At 36.7% G+C, this 22,877-nt stretch overlaps 1 protein-coding gene across 1 annotated transcript; it reads right to left on the minus strand.

Moving 5' to 3' along the window:
- Window positions 1-713: 713 nt before the first annotated feature.
- On the minus strand, window positions 714-15,773 carry LOC142348726 (lipoamide acyltransferase component of branched-chain alpha-keto acid dehydrogenase complex, mitochondrial-like). The gene is made up of 5 exons (XM_075400195.1): window positions 15,179-15,773; window positions 6,785-6,880; window positions 6,258-6,452; window positions 5,545-5,722; window positions 714-1,320 (listed from the first exon to the last, which is right to left on the minus strand). The coding sequence occupies exons 1-5, from the start codon at window positions 15,734-15,736 to the stop codon at window positions 902-904; spliced, it is 1,446 nt and encodes a 481-aa protein (XP_075256310.1). The 5' UTR covers window positions 15,737-15,773; the 3' UTR covers window positions 714-901.
- Between the last annotated feature and the right edge of the window lie 7,104 nt (window positions 15,774-22,877).

The raw sequence follows: 22,877 nt of genomic DNA on the forward strand, positions 1-22,877 counted from the left end.
CCTAATTTTTTCAAACACTAAGTTTGGTTAACGAGATTTTCAAAATAACTGAATATAATAAACAACGATAAGTAATCATAACCAAACGACCAAAGTCAGACGAATTGCTCTTTAACGACTGAGAAACAATTGAAAAATGAGGCAATTTTCATCGCAACTTTCTGACCATCTGAGTTCAGGAGCAAAAAATTAAGAAACATACCCGGCAGATTGCCGGAAAATAGCCGCCGTTGATTCCAATAAGCATGATTGGGATTGAAATAACAGAAGATATTGAAAAAAAAAGATTTTTGTACAAAAAGATTTTTTAAGTCCGATTTATTTTGATGGCATTTCGTAGTTGAACATACTTCTGTTTCTTAGAGAGAGGCTACAGGGGCTACTATCAATAACAATAAGCATTAGAGATGGTAAATAAGACTTATAGGAACGACGTTCAAATAGCGGGCATCTAAAATTGGGCTTTATGGGTTTATCCCGTTTCTATTTCTGACATCCATTTTTGTACTAACTCTGTTCATTTTGAATTGCTTTGCTGAGCAACTGATGTTCAAAATCACTTTTAGCAGAATGAGAGAAGAGAGAAACTAGCCTAGAGAAGTCAAAAAGATTTCACGCAAAATGTTGAAAAGGCGGCAAAATGAGGTAAAGCGAAACATTTTTTTATTCGACGAAGTAAAAAAAAAAATAGGAGCGCTATAATAGCCGGCTGAGATGATGAGGGCGGCTATTAATAATGGCGATTTGGCTCTCAAACTCAAGGGCGAAAAAGTTACTCTAAAAGTCGAATCACTCCTGCACAAGACACGCGCTTACAATAATTGCTGCAGACTTCGTTTAAGAGCAATTGAAGAATTTTTAGGTAGTTTTTAGGAAGTTTTATTTAGGTACAACTGCAGTTCTACTTCAAATGCAGAAGCATTAATTTAGGATTCTCTAAGTAAGATTTCCACAAATTTGAGAACCTGCACACTGTTGCTCCATCTAGCACTCTATGATCAGCGGACCAACTAATGTTCATAACGTTAGTCGGTATTACTTCATACTGCGAACCGGACGTCGAAGGTTCGAACCTCGGTAGGACCGAAATTCTTCCCATAGCACCAATTGCGACTTCTGGAGGGGCGATTACTGGTTTGGTGTAGGTTCCTCCGAGGAATCCAATATTCGAGAGACTAAAAGTTCCTCCCGATAACTGGGATTGCTGGAAGGATACTTTTCCATTGTCGTCATTTCCCGCCTTCTGAAGCTCGTTCAAATCTTGAGCTATTTGGACAACTGATTTATGTTCGCAGTTTTTGATATTCGGCACCAGTAGACCTATAAAAACAGATAGCTTAACTACGCTTGATTATTAAGTACGCGAGGCAGAGAATGCTGTATTATTTTAGCAACCTTACTCGACGCTAGCAATTCAACAAAAAAAAATCAACTTATCGCAATCAAAAAATATATAGGAACTAGACTAAGGGCTGAGCCAAAAGGACAAAAATCATTTAGTGTAACAATTGCCATAATTCAAGATTGAGTAAATCAATTGAGGTTACTCTTTAAAAAAAACCCTCAAAATAAGTTTCCTGTTTCCACTCAGACTATAAAATTGAGGCAGAAATTAGCATTACTAGAAACTTTCAAATGAAAACAGTCCTCAATTCAGAAAAGGCAATAATATGAATTAAATCGATATAGTATATCTGAAGAAAACCTCAAGGTGGAAATTCACTCAAATCAAGCACTCAAAATATATGGCGGGCAGATTTTGGAAAAGCGGCGATTGACGACGTCAACTTTCATAGGGATTCAGACAGGCAAGGAAAGTTGAAGCGACACCGTTTTCTTTCCCCAAAAATTAAAGTTCCAATACGGGAAAAAATTTTGATACCATCAAAAATTCACATCGTTTTCAAACGCAATAAAGCCATTCATGTTAGATAGCTTTGCTAAGCAGTTTAAAGGCTGTTTAAAAGCAGTTTGAGCAGAAAGAGCAAAGAATAAAACTAGCAAAGAAAAGTAAAAAGAGACTAAAGAAGTAAAAAGATTTCCTACAAGATTTCGAAAAAACGGCGAAATGAGGTAAAGCCAAAAAACTTTTTTTATTCGACGAAGTAAAACGCAGGACACGTCGTGACACAATTCAAAAAATTTTCATTGTTTATACAAGAGACTAGACTTAAAAATTACTATAAATGGATTGCAAAAGCCACTTAGAAAAAAAATCCGACCGAGAAAAGAGAAAAAGACTAAGTCAAATTAACGCATGTGAACAAAAACAACAACCGACAAGTCGAAGTTTCGTTCAAACAACGTTTTCTCACTCTCCTTTGAAATTGGAGCGAAAACATGACGCTGCAAAACTACTCGAGATTTGTCTCCACTTCCTGTTTTGGCGAAACCAAAATAATTTCTCAAAAAATTTTGAAAAAAAAATTGAAAAAAAATTTTACAAATTTTTCGAAATTTTTCTAAGTTCAAAAATCGAAAACTTGACTTCAATATCATGAAAATATGTGAACCTTTTGTGAAAAAAGACAGAACCCCCAATACAATTCAAATTCTATGAATTGTAAACACAGGGCCGCTATAATAGCCGGCCGATAAGATGAGGGCGGCTAGTAACATCCTCTTATTGAAACTCAAAAAGACTAACAACTTCAGTGCCCGAAGTTTCATGTCATTAAAATTTGAAAAAAAACAACAAAGTGAACAAAAACTTAAAATGATCAAAAACGAGTAATATTGAACTAATAAATGCCTATGAAAAACCAATTCATCTGAAAATAGCCGGCACACTGCCGGAATAGCTGCGAGAAAATAACTTGCGTGCCATATAATAGAGATAGAAACAAATACATATTAGTTGAAAAAGTTATCGACGCCGCTCCGAAAGCTATGTAAAAAACATTCAGCGATAAATTAAAAAAGCTTGTTAAAAATAATTGCGCAGAAGCCTTTTCAATAGGGACCTCTATTACACTTGAGTTCTTCTGACCTTAAACTAATTAAAATTAAACTGAAGTTTTAAAGTGTAAAAGTCATTTTATTGAGTAAGTCGCATATGATCAATCACGCAAATGAGCAGCAAATGTTGGCTAAATATAGTGCAAAATGACGTCACGCGCGCAAATTCTGTGAATGAGAGGAAAAAGTCAATGAGAAAATTTGACTTTGAGCTTTGAACAATGTGTGAACAAATGTAAAACGACAAAGAGCGTCAGACGAAAAAAACTTAGCAGGACGTTGGGTTAAACATACGCATTAACCCAAGCACAAGCCTTGAAAGACGTTTATTGGTCAATAAAGATAGCAAAAGTCGAGAAACATGACAAATACTTTAAGAAAATTGAAAGTTGCAAAATGTTTCTTAATTTCCCAAAAAAAAAAATTCAATACAACTTTTGTCATCTGAAATCTGTCAAGTAAACTATCTGCAAGACTTAAAAAAGTTTCAATGGCCCTTGGCCCGCAACGATTGATAAACTTAGAAAATGACTAACAACATTTAGAACAATTGCAATTTTTAATGAAAAGCTGCTAAAGCGTTGAAAACCGTTTCATTGCAATTAAAACTCCAGTAAATTATTATCAAACCCTAGAAGAGAAGAGGGAAAAAATCTCAAAAAGACTGAAATTTTCAAAATAACCTAATAAAAACAGTCAAAATCAGTATTTTTTGTGATTATGCTTGCATTACAAAAACATATAGCTGATAAAAATGGCCATAAATCGTAATTATATCTTGCAAATGACCTTTTTAACTTTGACAAACGTCAATTCAAGAGCAGTCAAACCAAAAAGATAAAAAAAATGACAAAATAACCTGACAAATTGCGCCATTTTGGGTTCCAAAACTCCCAAAATGACATTCAAACCTTGAATTAAGGCATTCCCAGCAGCTGCAGCACTCGAAGCACTTGAAGGACTACTAAAGCCAGCTAACGGCTGGGCTTTACCTGTTTCGAAAGATCAGAGTCATGAAAAATGTTTAAAAACATCTCACAAAAAAGACAGAGCACCAGTACAATTCAATTCTTGGACTTTAAAAAATCAAGAGCACCGCAATATAACTCCGCTAAGCTTAAAGCTTCGCAGCTATGAAAACATAATCAACTAATGTCGGCCGAATTGCTCTCAAGCAACTGGCAGGCGGTCAGCTTCGTCAGTAGCTAGCTGCGGCTTAGGGAAGCTAGCTTCAGCTTAATTGTGGTTGTGGATTGGTAGGTACGAGCGCGCGGAGCTACGGGTGGAATGAGGTGAGGTGGGGTGCGGTCAAACCCTTCACGCCATGAATTTATATATCAGTTTTGATGAATCGCATGCTTAGACAATGGTGAGCCGTCAGGCTCTAAAGGAACTTACTTTCTTCCAGGTTTTAACTATTTATCCCATTTCTCAGGACGAATATCTAAATGCTCAGCGAGAAAAAAAGAAAAAATGGTAGTACGAAAAATCGCATAAAAAAGACCAGCAGGACTAATATAATATCCATAAAATTCTTTTGACAGCAATTAAACACTTAATGCCAAAAACATGAATCAAGTATCAAACCGGAAAGAATGCCTGTACATTGAATTAAGATTGTATGGAAAAACCCTTACACCGTTCAAAGGAACAAAAATACAGATAGTGCAAACATTTAAGAAATTCAATATATCCGAGAATTTGCAGACAAATTTGAATTTTTCTCCAGGAAAGACACTAACGAGCTTTAGAAAACAAATCAATGTTTCACAAACCTATAATTTTCTGGATGCTCCACAGAAAAATATCTTCAAGTAAAACTACTAATTAACTACTAATTAAGAAAAACGGCAAAGTATGTTGAACTCTTCTGTTTAAAAAAATCTCATTTTAAAGATAAATTTAGGATACAAAACATAAACCGACTAATGTCGGAAGAATTGTTCTCGAACAACAGGCGGGTAGAAAAACATTTGAGCCCGCCGGAATTCGAACCACTGACCTCCCAATCCATAACAAGATTCAGTGACCACTCGGCTATCAGGCCCTCGTTTTTGCTATGCTGTAAGCGACTTTATAATAGCAACAAGCTTTATTTCGGAGCGAGAGCAAAAGAGATCACTCAAAAATGAAAAACGAATGCGTGAAAGTCACTTGAGAAATCAAATAATGTTCTAGAAGAAAAGCGCAAAATGGTCAAGCAAAAAATTTGCATAAAACAGACCACCACGTTTACAGTAATTGCTATGAACTTTGTTCAAGAGCAATTAAAAAGTCTCTAGCTCAGCAAAAATTTGATCAGCGCCATTTGTCAAAACACCACCTAAACAAATGGCATTTCTGATAAAGAAAACCGGTAGAATTCAATACTTCTCCCAAGCTACTTCATCTTTTTGTGGCTATCAAAGAGCCGAGACCAAATTTACATCAATCAATCAATCAATCAAAAACTTCTCGCTCAAATTTTAATTTGGCGATAGTCCTCAAAATTTTGGCAAAAAGTATCATATCTGGACAAAAAAATACTTTCTATTCAGAATCGATTGAAATGATCAAATTCTAATCAGGATATTGACTTCTGTATACCTTGTTGTGTGTCAACTGCTATGCCAATGTTGTGACTACCCTTCAATAGTACAACCTCCTCCTCTGGTAGGTAATGGGCATTGAGTTGTGGGTACTGCAATAGGGCTAACGAGGCTGCTTTAATCATAAAGGGCATCAGGGTCAATTTCACTCCCAGTGATTTGCCCAATTTCTTCAGCTAAAACGTAAAATTCATGGCTTAGCAATAAAAACTTTCGAGACACAAACGAGACTGTTCAAATATTAACCAAAAGTCAATCGAAACCGTTACCAATTGAAATCTAAAAACTCAAAATATTTTCTTTCGTTTTTTAAACTAATTTTTTAATATAAAAAATGCTCAGATACAGATCAAAATTGATCAAAATTTCTTCTGGTCAAACTTCAATCATCGAAGCAACTTTTTTGAATCATTTTTTTTCAAAGACGGCATTTGAAGTACCATATGCAGGCAAAATTCTTCAGTGTGTTCAATGAAAAGAGAATTTTGGTTTTTCCCATTATAATCATACCCTTACGACGGCTAGAGCCACAGATATGCTATAAATACCTTAAAGATGGATATACGCCCTATACCCACTAAGTGGACGGTGGGACAGGAGCTATAATCGGGAAAAGACCTGAAAAAAAATTGTCCACGAAAGGAAGAAAATTTTTTTTACAAAACTCCTGTAAAACCTATTTACCTGGCCTTAATTCCTAAACTTAATTACCTGGCCTTTCATAGCCACAAGTTCATTCATATTGACTTCGTCAGAGTATGTGAAGTGAGGAATCTGAAGTGATGACGTCATGGCTTTGTGCATACCCTTCTGGTACGGGGTTAACTTAACAACCGTGTCATGCGTTGAGGAAACTGGCTCTGGTTTAAAATTACTGGCAAAACTCGGGCTGACTGTTGTGGTATCCTAGAACATTAACGATTCAGTAACCAATTATTTTGACAAACATTTTGCGAGAAATTTTGAAACCGTGGCGTATCAATGTACATTTTGATTACTATCGTTATGGCATCCTTTTCGATTTTAATTATTCCATTAAATTTGAAAAACAGTACAATATCCAGAAAATAAAATTCCACAATCCGTCATTTAAAATTAAACTAAAAAAATAGGAACAATAACTTTGAAACTGGTCGCTGTGCATTAAGACAATTATATCGCAGTCTACTCGAGAAAAAAATGAAAAAATTTTCATATAAGTTTAAACTAATTTTTATTATGTTTCAGATTAAAATTACCTGAGGCGTTATAATTGGCAACGACTCGTCGGGTTCACCGGAAAATGCCAGCAGATTTTCCTTCAGAATTCGTCCCTTCGGACCTGATCCGGACACCTAAGAGGAAAGAAATTACCAACGAAGGGCACTTGGAATCAGATTAGTTTCGCAGAGGAAGTATTGCAACTAACCGATTAATCATTTGTTTCATGGGTGGGGGTGGGGGTGTATGAGATGAGAAAACATCGGGGGAGGGGGGGGGGTGTATGAGATGAGAGAAAACGAGCTAGTATGGTTATTAACTTAAAAGGCGTATAAAACTCAACTGAAAACATATAAATTTGATTCATCCACAACCCCGTTGAAAAACTGCCTTGTTCTCCGTTCTTTCAGCAAATACACTGGGAAAACGCTTTGATTAGTAACATTGAAATCTATCTGCTGAAAAAAAAAACTGAAAACAGAATGAAAACAAAATTTATTAAACTCTTAACAGATCAGACAGTCATAGCAAACATTCTGGTTCAAATTAGCAATTTCATACGTTTCAAAACTTTAATTTATAGGATGTTTAATTTGAGGGACTTTCTTGTAGCAACTTCAAGGGATCAATTTTATGATTAATTTGATGTTAATTTTATGCACCTAAATGTAAAAAAAAACTTGTAACGTTGAGAACTGCAGAAAATTATGAAAATCAAGCCTCAATTTTTCTTCGAGAATAAAAAATTTGAAAGTAACTCTGATTTAATTCAATTTTGTATTCAATGCCTTTTTTGTATATCCCGCAGAAGATATCCGTCGGTCCAAAAAGAGCAGCGATTGTATGATTTTCCAAAATCGAAAATTTGGAGGGTTTAAAAAATAATAAACAACCAAACATTCTTCGAACTTTCTGGGAACTACTGAGTAAAAAAAACAGCAAACAGGTGATCATCCAATCTTCTGAGAATCATGATTTTTAATGATCTCAGGATTTTCAATATCATTCGAGAAGCTAAGAGACGGTGCTTAAGATGCCAACGGACAAGGGCAAATGCAAGTTTCAAATTCTAAATAGACGGACCTTTTTGGCCAATTTGGCGACAAGTAATCTGGTTTCAGATACGAAAGCAGAGAAAGTATTATAGGATCCAGGATCAAAAGGCTCTGGCAACACCACGGAGACACTCCTTAAAAACAGTAAATCCCATTTCACGCAAAATGGGGATGATGATGGTGTAACAAAATGAAAAGCGATTTCATTCAGGAATTTATGAATGACGACAAACCTGACGCAGAGAGGTAGCTTGAATAACTATGAATCTTGAGATTTTTCCCCTCATGTTCCTTAATAAAAACAGGCTTTATTCACCGAGGTTTCAGCAAAAGGTTTCAGGTCTTAAACAAAAAGCTCCTAAGTTCCTATGTTGATAGCTAAGAAGAACTCCAGAGCTGATCTAAAGTGAATTTTCCAAACAACGCCAAAAATGAGGAATAGATACCGGCGGTAAGTTTTAGATCCCAACATGAGGGGGACCGCCATAATGACATTCGCAAAAAAAGTTCTTAAAAATTTGTCAAGATGAATGATTCTACGAAACACAACTGCGTGAAAAGTGATCACGATCGGACCGACAAACTTAAGGTCATGTAATAAAAGATATTGATGCAACCACATCGTGTTCTACAGAAGATTTTGAATACATAAACTCAAGTTGTTTCCTATTGCTTTATCGTTTTCAGGCAATTACGAAATTTGCATAACCATTTTTCTATCCAGGCATGAAATCTTTTCAACCTTAAGCTTACACGTCGCATTAAAACAAACAGAAGCAAACTGATATAAAATATAAGTTGCTATTAACTAAATCAGTGCTTTTGAAAACTATGAACTCTTTCTCACATTGAAGTAAGAAAACTCTTTTACGACAGTATCACGAAACCAATTCTTTATTGCGCAAATTGCCATGAACACTTACAAAGCCCCTGGACCTGGGAAATTCAATGCATGGTATATACAGGCTTCAGAATTACAAATAAGACTCGTCTACAGACCATTTTATCATTCACGAAGCAAAACTTTCATTTTGGTTACGAACACGCAAATCCTTAGCAAGAACTGTTTTACCTTTAATTAAAATTTCGCAAAACCAATAGAATAATCATGCGACGCCGATGGCAATGAAATGGAGATCTTGGTAAAGCTTTCTCAATTCAATATTCACATATTTTGATTTGGGCTGAAAGCCTAACAGTTATTTAAGAATGGAAAATCAATATAGGATTTTCGGGACCCAAATATCCGGCAATATTTCACTTTTGAAAATCTTTTAGTTCTTGGAGTCAAATTGGGAGCGCATGTTGAACGATGATACAAAAACAATGACAAAACCAAACATAACCGACTAACGTCGGGCGAAATGCTCTCAAACGACCGGCGACCGGTCGACTTCGTCAATACCTAGCCACTGTTTAGTGAGGTTAGCTTTAGATTGATTGAAGGGGCCTTGGATTAGGGTAATAGACGATGACATCACGCCACATAACAGCCGCTGAAGTGCGGCATCAACAAAAGAATTAAGGAGAGAGAGAGAGAGAGAGAGCTTAAACGTGAGCGAGAAGGAGAAAGAAACAAACGCCAGCCAACACAGAGAGAGCGAGAGAGAGCTAGGAAATTTTTCCATGATGAGATTGGACTCTACATTTTCAAGTTTTCTAAACTTGTTAGTAACTAAATCATATAGAAAAAAAAATGAAAGTGCAAAATTCCAAAGAACAGTTTCCACATTTCGCAGTACAGAAAATGTTCAAAAACATTTTTGTCTCTGGATTTTTGTCATGCAACCCATCTGCAAGACTTAAAAAGCTTCGAAGGTCTGTAATGATCGTTAAACCCAGAAAAGGACAAAAAAATTCAAAAATTTTAAAAACAATTGCAAATTTTAACAAAATCTTGCTATTATTCGTTATACTAATAACACAATTTTAATGCCTCAAGAGACCATCTAGTATGCCTATTTCATGCCTTAAACAGTTTCACTGGCTCATAAAGATCCAATCACTTGGAACATGATAATAATTTTTCAAAAAATTTTCAAATTAAAAGTTGTCAAAAAATTTCTAAAACTCGAGTTATTAAAATAATGATAACCATTCCATTAACTCTAGAAAATAAACAACAGCCTAGTATCAAATTTCGAAGGAAGCTTCTTGGCTCTTGAGGCTGGAAAAACCTTAAAAAATAACAAACAATTTAAAAAACATGAAGATTGCCAAAATTTCTCAAAAAAATGCTAAAACTCTTTAAACGTTAAAACCTTTAAAAACACTCCATTGCATCTAGAAACTACATAATAACAGGTTATCAAACTCTAGAGGAGGTTCCTTGGCTCTTGAGCCTAGATAAACCTATAAAATGACAAAAAAATGTCAAAAAACTTAAAATTGCAAGTTTTATAAAAAACAAATCGATAAAATTTGTGATATTAAAAAGTAGAAAACCATTCCATTACCACTAAAAACTATGCATTCACATATTATCAAACCCTTAAGCAGGTTTTCTGAACCCTGAGGCTGAAAAATTTTGAATAATGACAATAAATGTTCAAAAAAATTTTAAAAAATACTAATTTTTTCAAAAAAATGCTAAAATTCGTGATGTTAAAATCTTGAAAAAAATTCCATTACTTCAAGAAACTATGAAGTAGCCTATCATCGAAACTAGAGGAGGCTCCTTAGCTCTTGAGGCCGGATAAACCTAAAAACCGACAAAAATTTTCAAAGCTTGAAAAAAATTGTGAAAATTTGTATACATTTGCGTGTTTTTAGCGAGCGGTTGTTCTCGTCAGTAGCTAGCCATGGGGGATGCTGATGGGGGCGGCAACAGTCGGGTGGGGGCAACAGAGCGGTGGGGCGGCAATAGTGCGGGGCCAACAGTGGGGGGGGGGTTTCAACCGCTAAGAACCGCTCTTCACACCATAATTATAAGTCTCCAAAACAGTTTGAGCTGAAACAGAGCTGAAAGGCTCTAAGAGCACTTAATGCCCGCTGGGCGCTACCTGTTTATCCCGTTTTAGAGGACGAAAAGTCAAAAGCGTCAGACGAAAAATCCGTCAAGCGAAAAATCACATAAAAAAGACCAACAGGTCTAATATAATTGCTACAAACTTCGTTTGAGAGCAATTAATTATCTATCAAAATTCAGTTTGATTAAAGAAGGTGGTTCAAGGAAGAGTTTCTCAAGTTGTGCAATACTTTCAAATAGTTTTATTTTATTCGAGCAATTAGGTCAATTCTTTTAATGCGACATCAATAACCTCGCGAAGACAAGATACTGCAACTTGAAGCACTGACGTAGCCAAGATGCTGCGATTTGAAGCACTGATGTTATCTGTCTCAGAAACTTTCAGTGTAAGTTTTTCTCAAAAAACTCAACTGCAGTGCAATTTTGCGTTTGAACCGACAAGCTGCGTAATCCAGTTTGATTCGTACCAAAAAACTCAAGTAGGTCATGGAATCTTCTTATGAAATCACATAAATCACATACTACCTCTAGAACTCTTAATAGCTCAAATGAGTATTCGAAAACATCGAAACCATATTTTTCTAGCAATAGTAGAGAAAGATTTAGAACAGCTTTAAGGGTTTTCACACAGTTTCTTGGTCCAGTTTCAGTTCGAGTGATTTTACTCATGGGATTACAATTTCCGCATCTCCATAGAACTCTCAATGTGCATTTGTTTTTTTTTTGGTTTTAGTTGAATTCAAAGAAGTGCCAGTATATTTTCCTCAGTTGTATAGTTTAAATTACCACACAATTTAAACTTATCCCACTGGATAGATAAATTTTTAACGTTATCTAAAAATTGTTGCATGAGATAGCTCACTGAAGCTTTAAGTTTTGATTTCAAATATCAACATATAGTATTTGTAAATATATATCTGATTTCAGTGTAAAAATTTAACCCCAGGGTTATAACTTTAAGCACGAAAAATATTCACAACTCATTGTGAAAGACTCAAACATAGTAATTGTGGGATTACTACATTAGGATTTTTTTTTATTATAAAATTTAAATTAGAAGGGAACAAACTACAATAGCATATAGACAAAATGTATGTGAGGTTTAATCAGAACAGTTACAGAAAGGTCGAGAACAGTATTTACAAAAATGGTGGCAAAAATTAGTTCAATCGGTACCAGTTAAGAAAAAGAACGAATTTAAAAAGGAGATGAGAGAAGGTTGGGTACAGCGAAGGGTTTGCTACAAACCAGCAACTAACTTAAAGTCAGATAAAAATTATCAGAACGCAAAACAAATCTAAAAGAAAATCAAATAAAGGAGTATCAACTTAAAAGCCTACCTTCCTCGACAACCGCCCCCATGGAAGCCTCGACCGGCTGCGGTCGTCGCAGCGAGCGGGAACCGCGCAGGCAGAGCACGGAGCTCCGGAGTAGCGCAAAGCTGATTTTCGTTCGGATAAACGTGATGATGCTGGCGTAGGAGTCGTCGTTCTTAAGGCTCAGTTTGCTGGCAACTTGCTTTATCACCCGAGTTGCTGAAGGTCCTGCTCCTGTGCAAGAAAAATCAACGGACTGAAAGTGCCCTTCTCAACATTTATGACTCGAGGCTCGTATTTCAATTTTTTGATATTTTCATGGTAGCTATACGCGTTTTCGATATTTTTCGGGCAGCTTTTGGCAAAGGGGTTGAAGATTTTTACATCGAAAAACGTTTTTGTGAATCTGCTGTCCCAGAGGCCATTGGCTTTAATATCCAATCGTGCGTCATCTTCAGTGCTGGTAGTTTTATTTGTTTGCTGTAGTTTCATTTTTCAACATCAAAACAAATTTCCTCAAGCAGATTGGAGAAAGAGTCACGGATGTCGTTATAACTTAAGTGGGTATACCCGCCTGTGGGACAGTGAAGGGCATGGGCAACTGTGAACGGCTCGCCACAAACAGTTGGACGCAAGTTTGGGGGGCTCCCAACCATACCGAAGAGCAATACCATCTCGGAATTCAGACTTGGACAGATTGAGGTTATACTTTTTCAATCGCATGGCATTAAGCCAACATGAAGCTCCTTTTTCAGAGGCTAGATCAATTGCATACATTTTGTTTGCATTCAAACAGTTTTTAATGCTGGATTTTTTCTCAATCATTTTCACTGATTTATCTTTTCTGATCTTCTCAACTCTTTTTACTTGTTCGGACTCGACGTTTGATACGTCCCCGAGGGATAGCTGCTCTGAAATGGTTTTTGAACGTTCGTATTCGAGAATTCTATCTTCAGGGCGAATGATGTTGAGTCCACCTTCGCGTACGGGGAGTGAAAATATGTCGCGATAGGTCTCGTCATAATTTGTGTTACATACAAGGTTAGGGATTAGGTGATCATTGATAACTTTCTCGGCTTCTTCCAACAAGTCAAACGTGTCTGGCGTTGTCCTCGATAAGAAGGTTAATTTATGCTGCACAGAGTTCGTCAAGCATTTGTACACATTTTGAGGTGCAATTTTCGCGTGTTTGGCTAATTTTTGCAATATACGTAGATAGTTTTGCTTTTGATCTTCTATGTATTGTCTGCAGGAGTCCACGTTTCCGATAACAGATCCAAGGACTCAATCATTTTCACCGATTTATCTTTTCTGATCTTCTCAATTCTTTTTAATTGTTCGGACTCGACGTTTGATACGTCCCAGAGGGATAGCTGCTCTGAAATGGTTTTTGAACGTTCGTATTCGAGAATTCTATCTTCAGAGCGAATGATGTTGAGTCCACCTTCGCGTACGGGGAGTGAAAATATGTCTCGATAGGTCTCGTCATAATTTGTGTTACATACAAGGTTAGGGATTAGGTGATCATTGATAACTTTCTCGGCTTCTTCCAACAAGTCGAACGTGTCTGGCGTTGTCCTCGATAAGAAGGTTAATTTTTGCTGCACAGAGTTCGTCAAGCATTTGTACACATTTTGAGGTGCAATTTTTGCGTGTTTGGTTAATTTTTGCAATATACGTAGATAGTTTTGCTTTTGGTCTTCTATGTATTGTCTGCAGGAGTCCACGTTTCCGATAACAGATCCAAGGACTCTTGATCCATCAATAATATCTACTTCTTCACCTTTAAACACGTTTTTTGCGTCACTGACGACCTCTGCTTTGGTGATAAGATGGCATTTGATAACATTATAACCGAATGAAGGACCATGCAGTTTCAAATTCGATAGAAGGACTTTCAGCGCTTCGACCGATCCGGCGGCGTTTCCGTCATCCGCGTACCATTTTTGAATCAGGTTGTCGTCGGAAACCTTTTCGATGAGGGGCAAAATAGCTAGTCCATACATTGCCATTGCAAGTGGGTCGCCTTGAGTAGTTCCCTCTCGGGATTGCAGAACTTTGTGAGAAACATAGAGATTAGATGGGGTCTTATAAGAGTTGGATAAAGCCAGATAAAGAGATGGACAAAGAACTTCGATGTTTTTTAGGGCTAAGTCTCTGTTCAAACTGTTGAAGGCATTTTTCGCATCAATAAGGAGGATGGCCTGTGTCTCCGGTTGCTCGAAGGCCTCACGTAGAGAGTGAATGGCATGTTCAATGCCGCATCTTTGACCAAGGCAAAGTTGAAGATTACCTCCGAGGAATTTGAGGTCATTTTTGACGCACGTAACAATGGCCCTACCAATGATGCGTCGCATTACCTCACCAACGCCTATGGGCCGTACACCAGGGCATTTATCGAGTGATATCAACCTAGAGCTATTGTATGCATCAAGAAAGCACAACTCGTGTGTCGCAATCAGGATCATAAAAATGCTTTGTGGCTCAAAAAATTGGGGGCTGACGCAGAAGTAATCCATTTTTAGTTTAACTAATCTAATCCATTTTAACTAAATCCAAAATCAATTGAAGAAGCCTACAAATATCACGAGCAAATCAAGAAACTAAAATCTGAACAGCAAATCAGACATGTCGAGAAGGCCACATTTAATCCCTTAATTTTTTCCTGCATTGGAGGAGCAGGTCCCACTGCGTCCAAAGTTATGGAACGCATCGAGGGAAGCTGAGCGAGAAAAATGAGATTCTCACCTGTGGTGCTTTTCTTTGATACAATCAACCCCTTCATAAATCTCGAATGTATATATCAATCTTCTACATGCTGCTCTATATAATTGGCATTTGATGGTATTTCGATGTTGACTAGTGTCAGAATTCAAAATTGTATATAGGAGTTGAATTGCGCCCCCGCGTCGACTGACTACCCTATAAGGAGAGGCTCATTCTTTTAATCGACATTAAAGAGATCAATTATGTGTCAATATAGCATGCGCACATGGGGTGCACATATGCACACACTAGGCCGGAGGGTCACAAACGAAACAGATCATTCATTTTACTCCGTACATCTGAAACTAAAGCCAATACCAAACTTGCCTTAGATATGTCAATGTTCATTTCAGAGGCGATCCGTCTCACAACTGGAGTTGCAAGTACTTTCCCATTATTTTCTTCACTTATTTTGGTATCACTGGGAAAATCATCGCTCGGAACTTGAACTGTTTCCACGATTGAATCTACAGATGCACTTGAATCATCGTCTTCGGCTACCTCAATGTCAATCAAAGGAAAACCAACTTGGGCTGTATCATCAACTTCGTAATATAGTTTTGTAACAACTCCATCATAACGACTAGTTATGGTAACCGAGGCTTTGTCACTTTGAACTTCGCAAATTTGGTCGAATTGATTAACCGTATCACCTTCCCTCACAAACCATTCTTTGATAACAACTTCTTTGATGCCTTCGCCGATGTCGGACAATTTATAAGGAACTACAGAAAAACTTGTTTTGCTAAGAAATATACTGCGTTCAAAACGAAAAACAAACTCCCTCTGCCTAACAACTCTGTTTGAAAAACACGACAGAGCTTGAGGTTTACAGACTGTAGACGACTTTGGCCTTAAAATCTTCAAAGCTAGCGCACGTTTCATTTCCGATACCTGAAAAAATAAAGTGCAAAATAAAAACTCTGATCAATAACCGACTAACGTCGGGCGAATTGCTCTCAAACGACCGGCGAGCGGTTGGCTTGGTCAGTAGCTAGCCACGGGGGGGGGGGGGGGGGGGGTGAACCGGGGGCTGATGGGGGCAGCACTGGGTGGGGGGGGGGCAAAAGCTCGGTGGGGGGGGGGGGGTGGAGCCAATAGCGGGGGTGGGGGGTCAACAAAGGGGGGGAGGGTGTCAACCTCTAAGAACCGCCCCTCACACCATAAGTATAAGTCTCCAAGACAGTTTGAGCTGAAACAGACCTGAAAGGCTCTAAGAGCACATAATGCCCGCTGGGCGCTACCTGTTTATCCCGTTTTTGAGGACGAAAAGTCAAAAGCGTCAGACGAAAAATTGGTCAAGCGAAAAATCGCATAAAAAAAGACCGACAGGACTAATATAATTGCTACAAACTTCGTTTGAGAGCAATTAATAACTAGATACTCAGTAACGTTTTCAGTTCCAGCAGATCTGCAAATCCAAACTGCCGTAGTCAAAATACTGTAGCATGAGATTTGCCTTGTGTTAGGGTCGTGTTCAAGGCAAAAAATGACACAAAAATTCTTTTTGTCGCTTATTTTAAGTAGAAATTGAGCAGCATCGCTGTCCAAAACCATGCAACAATCTATAAATTTGTGCCATCTGTAAAAAGTTTTCGAATCTATTCTGTTTGCCTCCCCCCCAGCTTAGTGGGCTTATTTATATCTTTTAAGCCTCCGGTCGCACGTGCTGCTTTTCACATAGTAACGTGCTATATGACATAATTTGTAACCAGGGAGGGGGGCACGGGGGGGGGGCAAACAGAACAGATCGAAGTTTTCATCTTACAACTCCGAGCGTATGCAGAAAAAAAATAGTATCAAAAATGTCCTTACAGATACCATCATTGGATTCAACAAAACTTTGTTAACCAAAAATGTTGAAATAATAATTGGATTTAGGCAGAAGCATTCAGTAAATTAACAAGATTTAATTGAGTGTTTTACTGTGATTGTACGAAGGCTTTTAAAGATCCTCACTTTTGAGTCCGTTCCAAAACGGTTTTTCCTCTGGCATCAAAAGTTCATACACGTACTCAGAATACAGGTTGACGAGAATTCAAAAGTTTTGGTTTATGGTTAACCCAATCCTAAATGCATTCAGTTCATCGAATCAAATTGGCAGAAATTGAGAGCCCAGCTTCTTGAAAGTCTCAACCACATCACCTCTATTTTCCAAGTATTTTAACAGGCAAATGAGCAAATTGTATCACTATATGTCAAAAATTGTATCACTATATTTATACACCAATCTCCACGTCTCAGAAGCAATCGAAGTTGCTCTACTCGATGTTTTTTACTCCGGTGACACCCCTCCCGATTTTGAAAGATCGACACTTAAGCTCCTACTCAAACTAGCAGTCAAAAATGTTTATTTTGAGTAATGGTATCTGGTACTGTCAAAAAGACGGTTTGGCAATGGGGCTTCCCTAGCAACTATATTGGCAAATATTCGGATGGAAACTTTTGAAGAGAAACTTAGTACTGAGGATGCGATGAGCTTGGGAGAAACAAAAATATCACATCTTCATAAAAAAGGGGTTTGTAATGGCGAGACCGTCGAGTGCGAAAATGTGAGAACTGGTATCACATAAAATGTCAAATATAAGTGAGGAGCAATACGAAAAAATGGGGATTAAGTTCTGGAAATAATTTGAATAAGAAAAACTTACCATCTCATAACAAAACTAGAAAACAAAAACAATTTGAAAGATATGTAGATGACATAATTTGCACACTAAAAGACGACCCCAATAAAATGCTTCAACTAGGAAAAAAATTTGCAAAAAATTTTAGAATTCGCAATGGAAAAAACGGATGAAAAACATGGACTAGTCTTCCTGAATATGGCAGTCTACGTTGATGAACAAAAAAAGTCTCTTGTAAATGGTACAAGAAGCCAAAAAACAGTGGAACAATTCTGAAATTTCGAAGCTACGCTCCCTTCCAGCATAAAGGAAATATTGTAGAGGGTGCTATCCAAAAGCTATTTTGATCTACAAGCAACTGACATTACCTTGACAATGCCCTAAAAATCGTTAAAAATATATGGCGAAAAAAACAATATGATGAAAGTTGGACGTCATTGTTAATAAAGCAGTTAAAAAAAAATTTTGTTGATGATGAAAAGACCGCTAAAGCGACAGCAGAATACGAATCAAACGATAATTTTTTTACAGTATGCAGGCCAATTAGGAATAAGACTCAAGGGAAAGCTGCAAAAAATAATGAATCTTACAGTAATCTACATAACACGGAAACTAAAAATCTGTACATCATCACGAAAGTCCAGTTTTGACCAGCATCTGAAATTGCACGTGGTATACGAAATAACTTGTAGTGGATGCAATTGTGCCTATATTGAGGAAGCTACCAGACATATGACCACGCGGATGACAGAATATCAAAAAAGGACTCAACTGTAGGTCAGTATGCAAGTGAAAGTTGTGGCACATCAAGTGCGTTTAATAGCTGTATAATGGATCAGTGTTATGTGCCAAAATTACTCATGACACCCGAAGCGCAAAATATACCGTATCTGACTTATTTTTCTTGTAGTATTTTCATATAGATAGAATTTAGATTATTAGCTTAATTAGGACCTAATCGGCGCTGACTGCAGTCTTCGGACTGCCTATATTTATTCCGAAACAATGACAGCTTTATCCCCGCGCCTCCCTCATCCGAGCCCCCATGCACTCGCCATCCGAGCCGCCATGTACAGAACAAGAACGCGTTATCTGTGTTCGATGTAAATCTAAATGTGTTCATGGATCTTGCCTTGAAACTGCTCAGAAAAATTGCATTGGAAAGAAATTTTGGTCTTGTCCGAGTTGTTTGTCAATTTTTACAGCAGAGTTATCAGCCTTTGATCGAATATCTGCTCTTGGCTGATTTCTGAAACTCAATCACTGACGCTGGAGATAAAATCTGAAGAAATTTGATTACCCGTATCTTAGAGCTGCTTTCAGAAATCGGACTGACAGCACTGCTAGCGATCGTAATTCAAAGAATCGGAAAGCTGAAGGCAATCAAAACTTGTTTGCTCACAAAGAGGCACAAGACAGAAATTAAAAAAATTTTAAGACGGGCACAAATAGTAAACATCAAACGACAGTCAGTGCAATTAAAAGGCCACCAAAAAGACGGTATCTCTACATCAAGTGGAAATTTAGACCAAACTATAACATCCGAGGAGGTTGAAGTGTCAGATACTCTTGTAAATTTCATTAAAAGCTCGGATCATGGAGTTGTGCACTTTGACCTTCTGCAAAAGCACAAGAATTTAGCTATATATAGGGCCCCGTGCAGAAATTGGCAAAATTTTGACGTACAAGCGTTTGCAGAAAATATTGTTGCTCTGATCGACAGAGATAATCCTGAAAATGTTCGAAACAGTGTTTTAACGAACGAAGTAAATTATGTCATTAGGAACCATCCTCTGAACACGAAATATGTTCAAAATCATACGCGCCCTTTCTTCGACGATGAGCTAAGAACCATGAAAAGATTCAGAAGAAAGTTTGAGAAAGCTTGTCAGAAGAATGGAAATTCCGAAGACAAAAGCCGGTTTATTAAATCAGTTTTGGTGTATTTTGAGCTAATTACCAAAAAGAAATGTGAATACCTTGACCAATGTGTCACTCGTGAAAATAAGCGTGTTAGGTATTCAATTTTTCGATATTTCAGCAACTCTTAGGACAAAAAAATTTTGTCCTGTCGCAGTCACTAGGCAAGCCTGAATGCCTAGCAAAGAAGTTTAATGCTTTCTTTGTTAAAAACCGTGTAAAAAACCGTGTTAGTTTCAATACCTCTAACAAATGGTTTAGAAATGAATTTTTCACATATAACTACCCTGGAAGCTTTTCAGGTTTTTTCACAGAGCAATTTGAAATTACTTTTAATAAAAATTTCGAAGAGTACGGCACCGAATGATGGAATGCCAACTAGGTTATGCAAAATTGTTTTGAAAATTTCTCGGGACTATTTCATTGCATTAATTAAATTAACTCTCCAGACAGGGTAATTTCCAAATCAATTCGAACAAGGCGTCGTGAGGCCGCTCATAAAAAAGTCTAACCTTGATCCTGAATTTGAATTATTGTCGAGTTATCGCCCTGTGACAAATCTAAGATTCATATCAAAAACTGTTGAAAGAGTTGTTTTTGAGCAGATCGAATTGTATCGGGAACCTAATGATCTCAGGAGCAATTATCAGAGTGCTTTTCGTTGCTCGCATTCAACAGAAACGGCTTTACTGAAACTCTTTAATGATCTTCTTTGTTATTTGGACGAGTCGGGTTCCGTGATGTAGATTGGGTTAGACTTGTCCACAGCGTTTGCTATAATTGATCATCAGTTTCTTTTTGAGATATTATCGAAAAGGATTGGTTTGCAATCTGTTGTGTTACTGTTTATTAAAAATTATCTTTCAAATCGCTCGCAACAATTTATCATAACTGGATGTCTTTCTGGTGATGTTAAAGTTAAGACGGGTGTGCCACAAGGGTCGGTTCTTGGTCTTTTACTTTTTCTTGTTACATGTTGCCTTTAGAAGATAAGCTGAAAGAATTAGAAATAAACTACTATTTCTACGCAGATGATACCGTTCTTTATTTTGTATTCGGTTCGACTCTCGGTCAATGAATGTTTCATAATATTTTGACCTCGATTCAACGTTGGTTCAGCAATGCGAAATTGAAATTGAATGCGGATAAGTGTGAGTATAAGATTTTTCGGAAATGTCAAAATTGTTAAACATGGTCTAGTACGTCTGCCAGAAGATGGTAACTACGCTGAACAGGTAAAAGTTCCAGGTTGTTATATTGATTGTCAACTTAGTCTGCAACAACAGATTAACTTTGTTTAATCTAATTTGTTTTATTATCTCCGTAAGGTATGGTCAGTTCGAAATCAAGTTAAAACATCAGCCATAATTGAGTTAATTTGAATTTTAGTGTTATTACGTGTTGACTGTTGTAATTTGCGTTATTGTGGTCTGCCAAACGTTTTATTAGCAAAACTTCAGCGAATAATGAACTCTGCCGCGCGTTCGATTTCTCGATTGTCACCTTCAACACCAACCTCTTCATACCTGAAGCAGCTATACTGGTTGCCTATTAGTCAACGCATTATCTTCAAATCCTATTGTATGCGCATCGCTTTGTACATCAGCCTGGAAAACTGCCACCATATTTACCGGATTTAATGAAACAAAAAACGATGGTTAAAAGATCTCAATATTTTTACAATTTACATGTTCCCAAATTTCGCTTCAATTTTGGAAGACGTTCTTTCTCGCATGCCGTTGCTTTTGAGTGAATAAACTCTCTTTTGAGTTGAAACTTTATGCAGGCGAAAACTCAAAACTTATCTGTTTTAATTTTCCTGCAGTGTTGAGATTTTAAATGGTGCTTAAACCAATGATAATAATAATAATAATAATAATAATAATAATAATAATTATAATAATAATAATAATAATAATAATAATAGCAATAATAAAAATAATAATAATAAAAGTAATAATAATAATAATAATAATAAAAATAATAATAATAATAATAATAATAATAATAATAATAATAATAATATACCAAAAAAAGAAGCCAATGCTGAACACGCGCGATGAGTACCGTAGCCAGAGCTGGTATCACATAAAATGTCCAATATATGTAAAGAGCAATACGAACAAATGAGGATTGTGGTCTGGAAATAGATTGAATAAGAAAAACTTACCATCTCATAACAAAACTAGAAAACAAAAACAATTTGAAAGATATGTAGATGACATAATTTGCAAACTAAAAGACGACCCCAATAAAATGCTTCAACTAGGAAAAAATTTGCAAAAAAATTTAGAATTCGCAATGGAAAAAACGGATGAAAAACATGGACTAGTCTTCCTGAATATGGCAGTCTACGTTGATGAACAAAAAAAGTCTCTTGTAAATGGTACAAGAAGACAACAATTACTGGAACAATTCTAAATTTTCGAAGCTGCGCTCCCTTCCAGCATAAAAAATATTGTAGGGAGGCTATACAAAAACTTTTCAATCTTCTGACCTTACCCTAAAAATCAAAAAAAAGTATGGCGAAAAAAATCGATATCCTGAAAGTTGGATCTCAGGCATTGTTACTAAAGTAATTGAAAAAATTTTGGGTGACTATAAAAAGTCCGCAAAAGCAACCGCTAAAATTGAGTCAAACGATTAGTATAAGCAGAATAACATGATCACAATTCGCTTCCAAAAGAGAGGCCAATTAGGCATTAGACTCAAGGAAAAGATGCAAAAGATAACGAATCTTTCAGTGATCTACATAGCACGGAAACTAAAAACCTGTTTTCTATCCCTAAAGTCCAGTTTTGACCAGCATCTGAAATTGCATGTGGTATAAGAAAAAACTTGCAGTGGATGCAATTTCGCCTATGTTGTGGAAGCGGCCAGATATATGACCACGCGGATGACAGATCATCAACAAAAGGACTCACTTGTAGCATGTAAGTGAAAGTTGTGGCACATCAAGCGCGTTTAATAGCTGTATCATAGATCAGTGTTATGTGCCACATATACTCATGACTCTCGAAGCGCAACATGGCAAAAAAAGCCAATGCTGAACACCCGCGATGAGCACCGTAGCCAGGAGTTGACAATGAAATACTAGTCAACAGTTGTCATGTTGCAGAATTCAAAACTTATGATTTAGCTAATCAATAATTGAAAGGTTTAAGCGGAGTTACGGAAGCAATAGAAGATCACTAATAACACCAAAATACTTATTTTCAACAATCTATTATAAAAAATTTAAAACGAACTAGAAAAAAAATTTCAGAAATTTTTTCGTTTTTACAAATAAACAATATTGCGAGAACTTCTTATTTTACTGCTTGGTTCAGTATGTTAATTTAGATTAAATTTGATGTGAAGAGAACATTTTCATGTTGAATTTTACCTGATGATGCTAGGTATAGCAAAAGTTTGCAATGTAAATAAAAGATTTTCACGCTAAATTTCACAAATGACTTACCTTTTTAAGAACATATCTC

This window comes from Convolutriloba macropyga, chromosome 10 (genome assembly GCF_964194025.1).
Source record: "Convolutriloba macropyga chromosome 10, txConMacr16.3, whole genome shotgun sequence".
Classification (NCBI taxonomy): Eukaryota; Metazoa; Xenacoelomorpha; order Acoela; family Convolutidae; genus Convolutriloba; species Convolutriloba macropyga.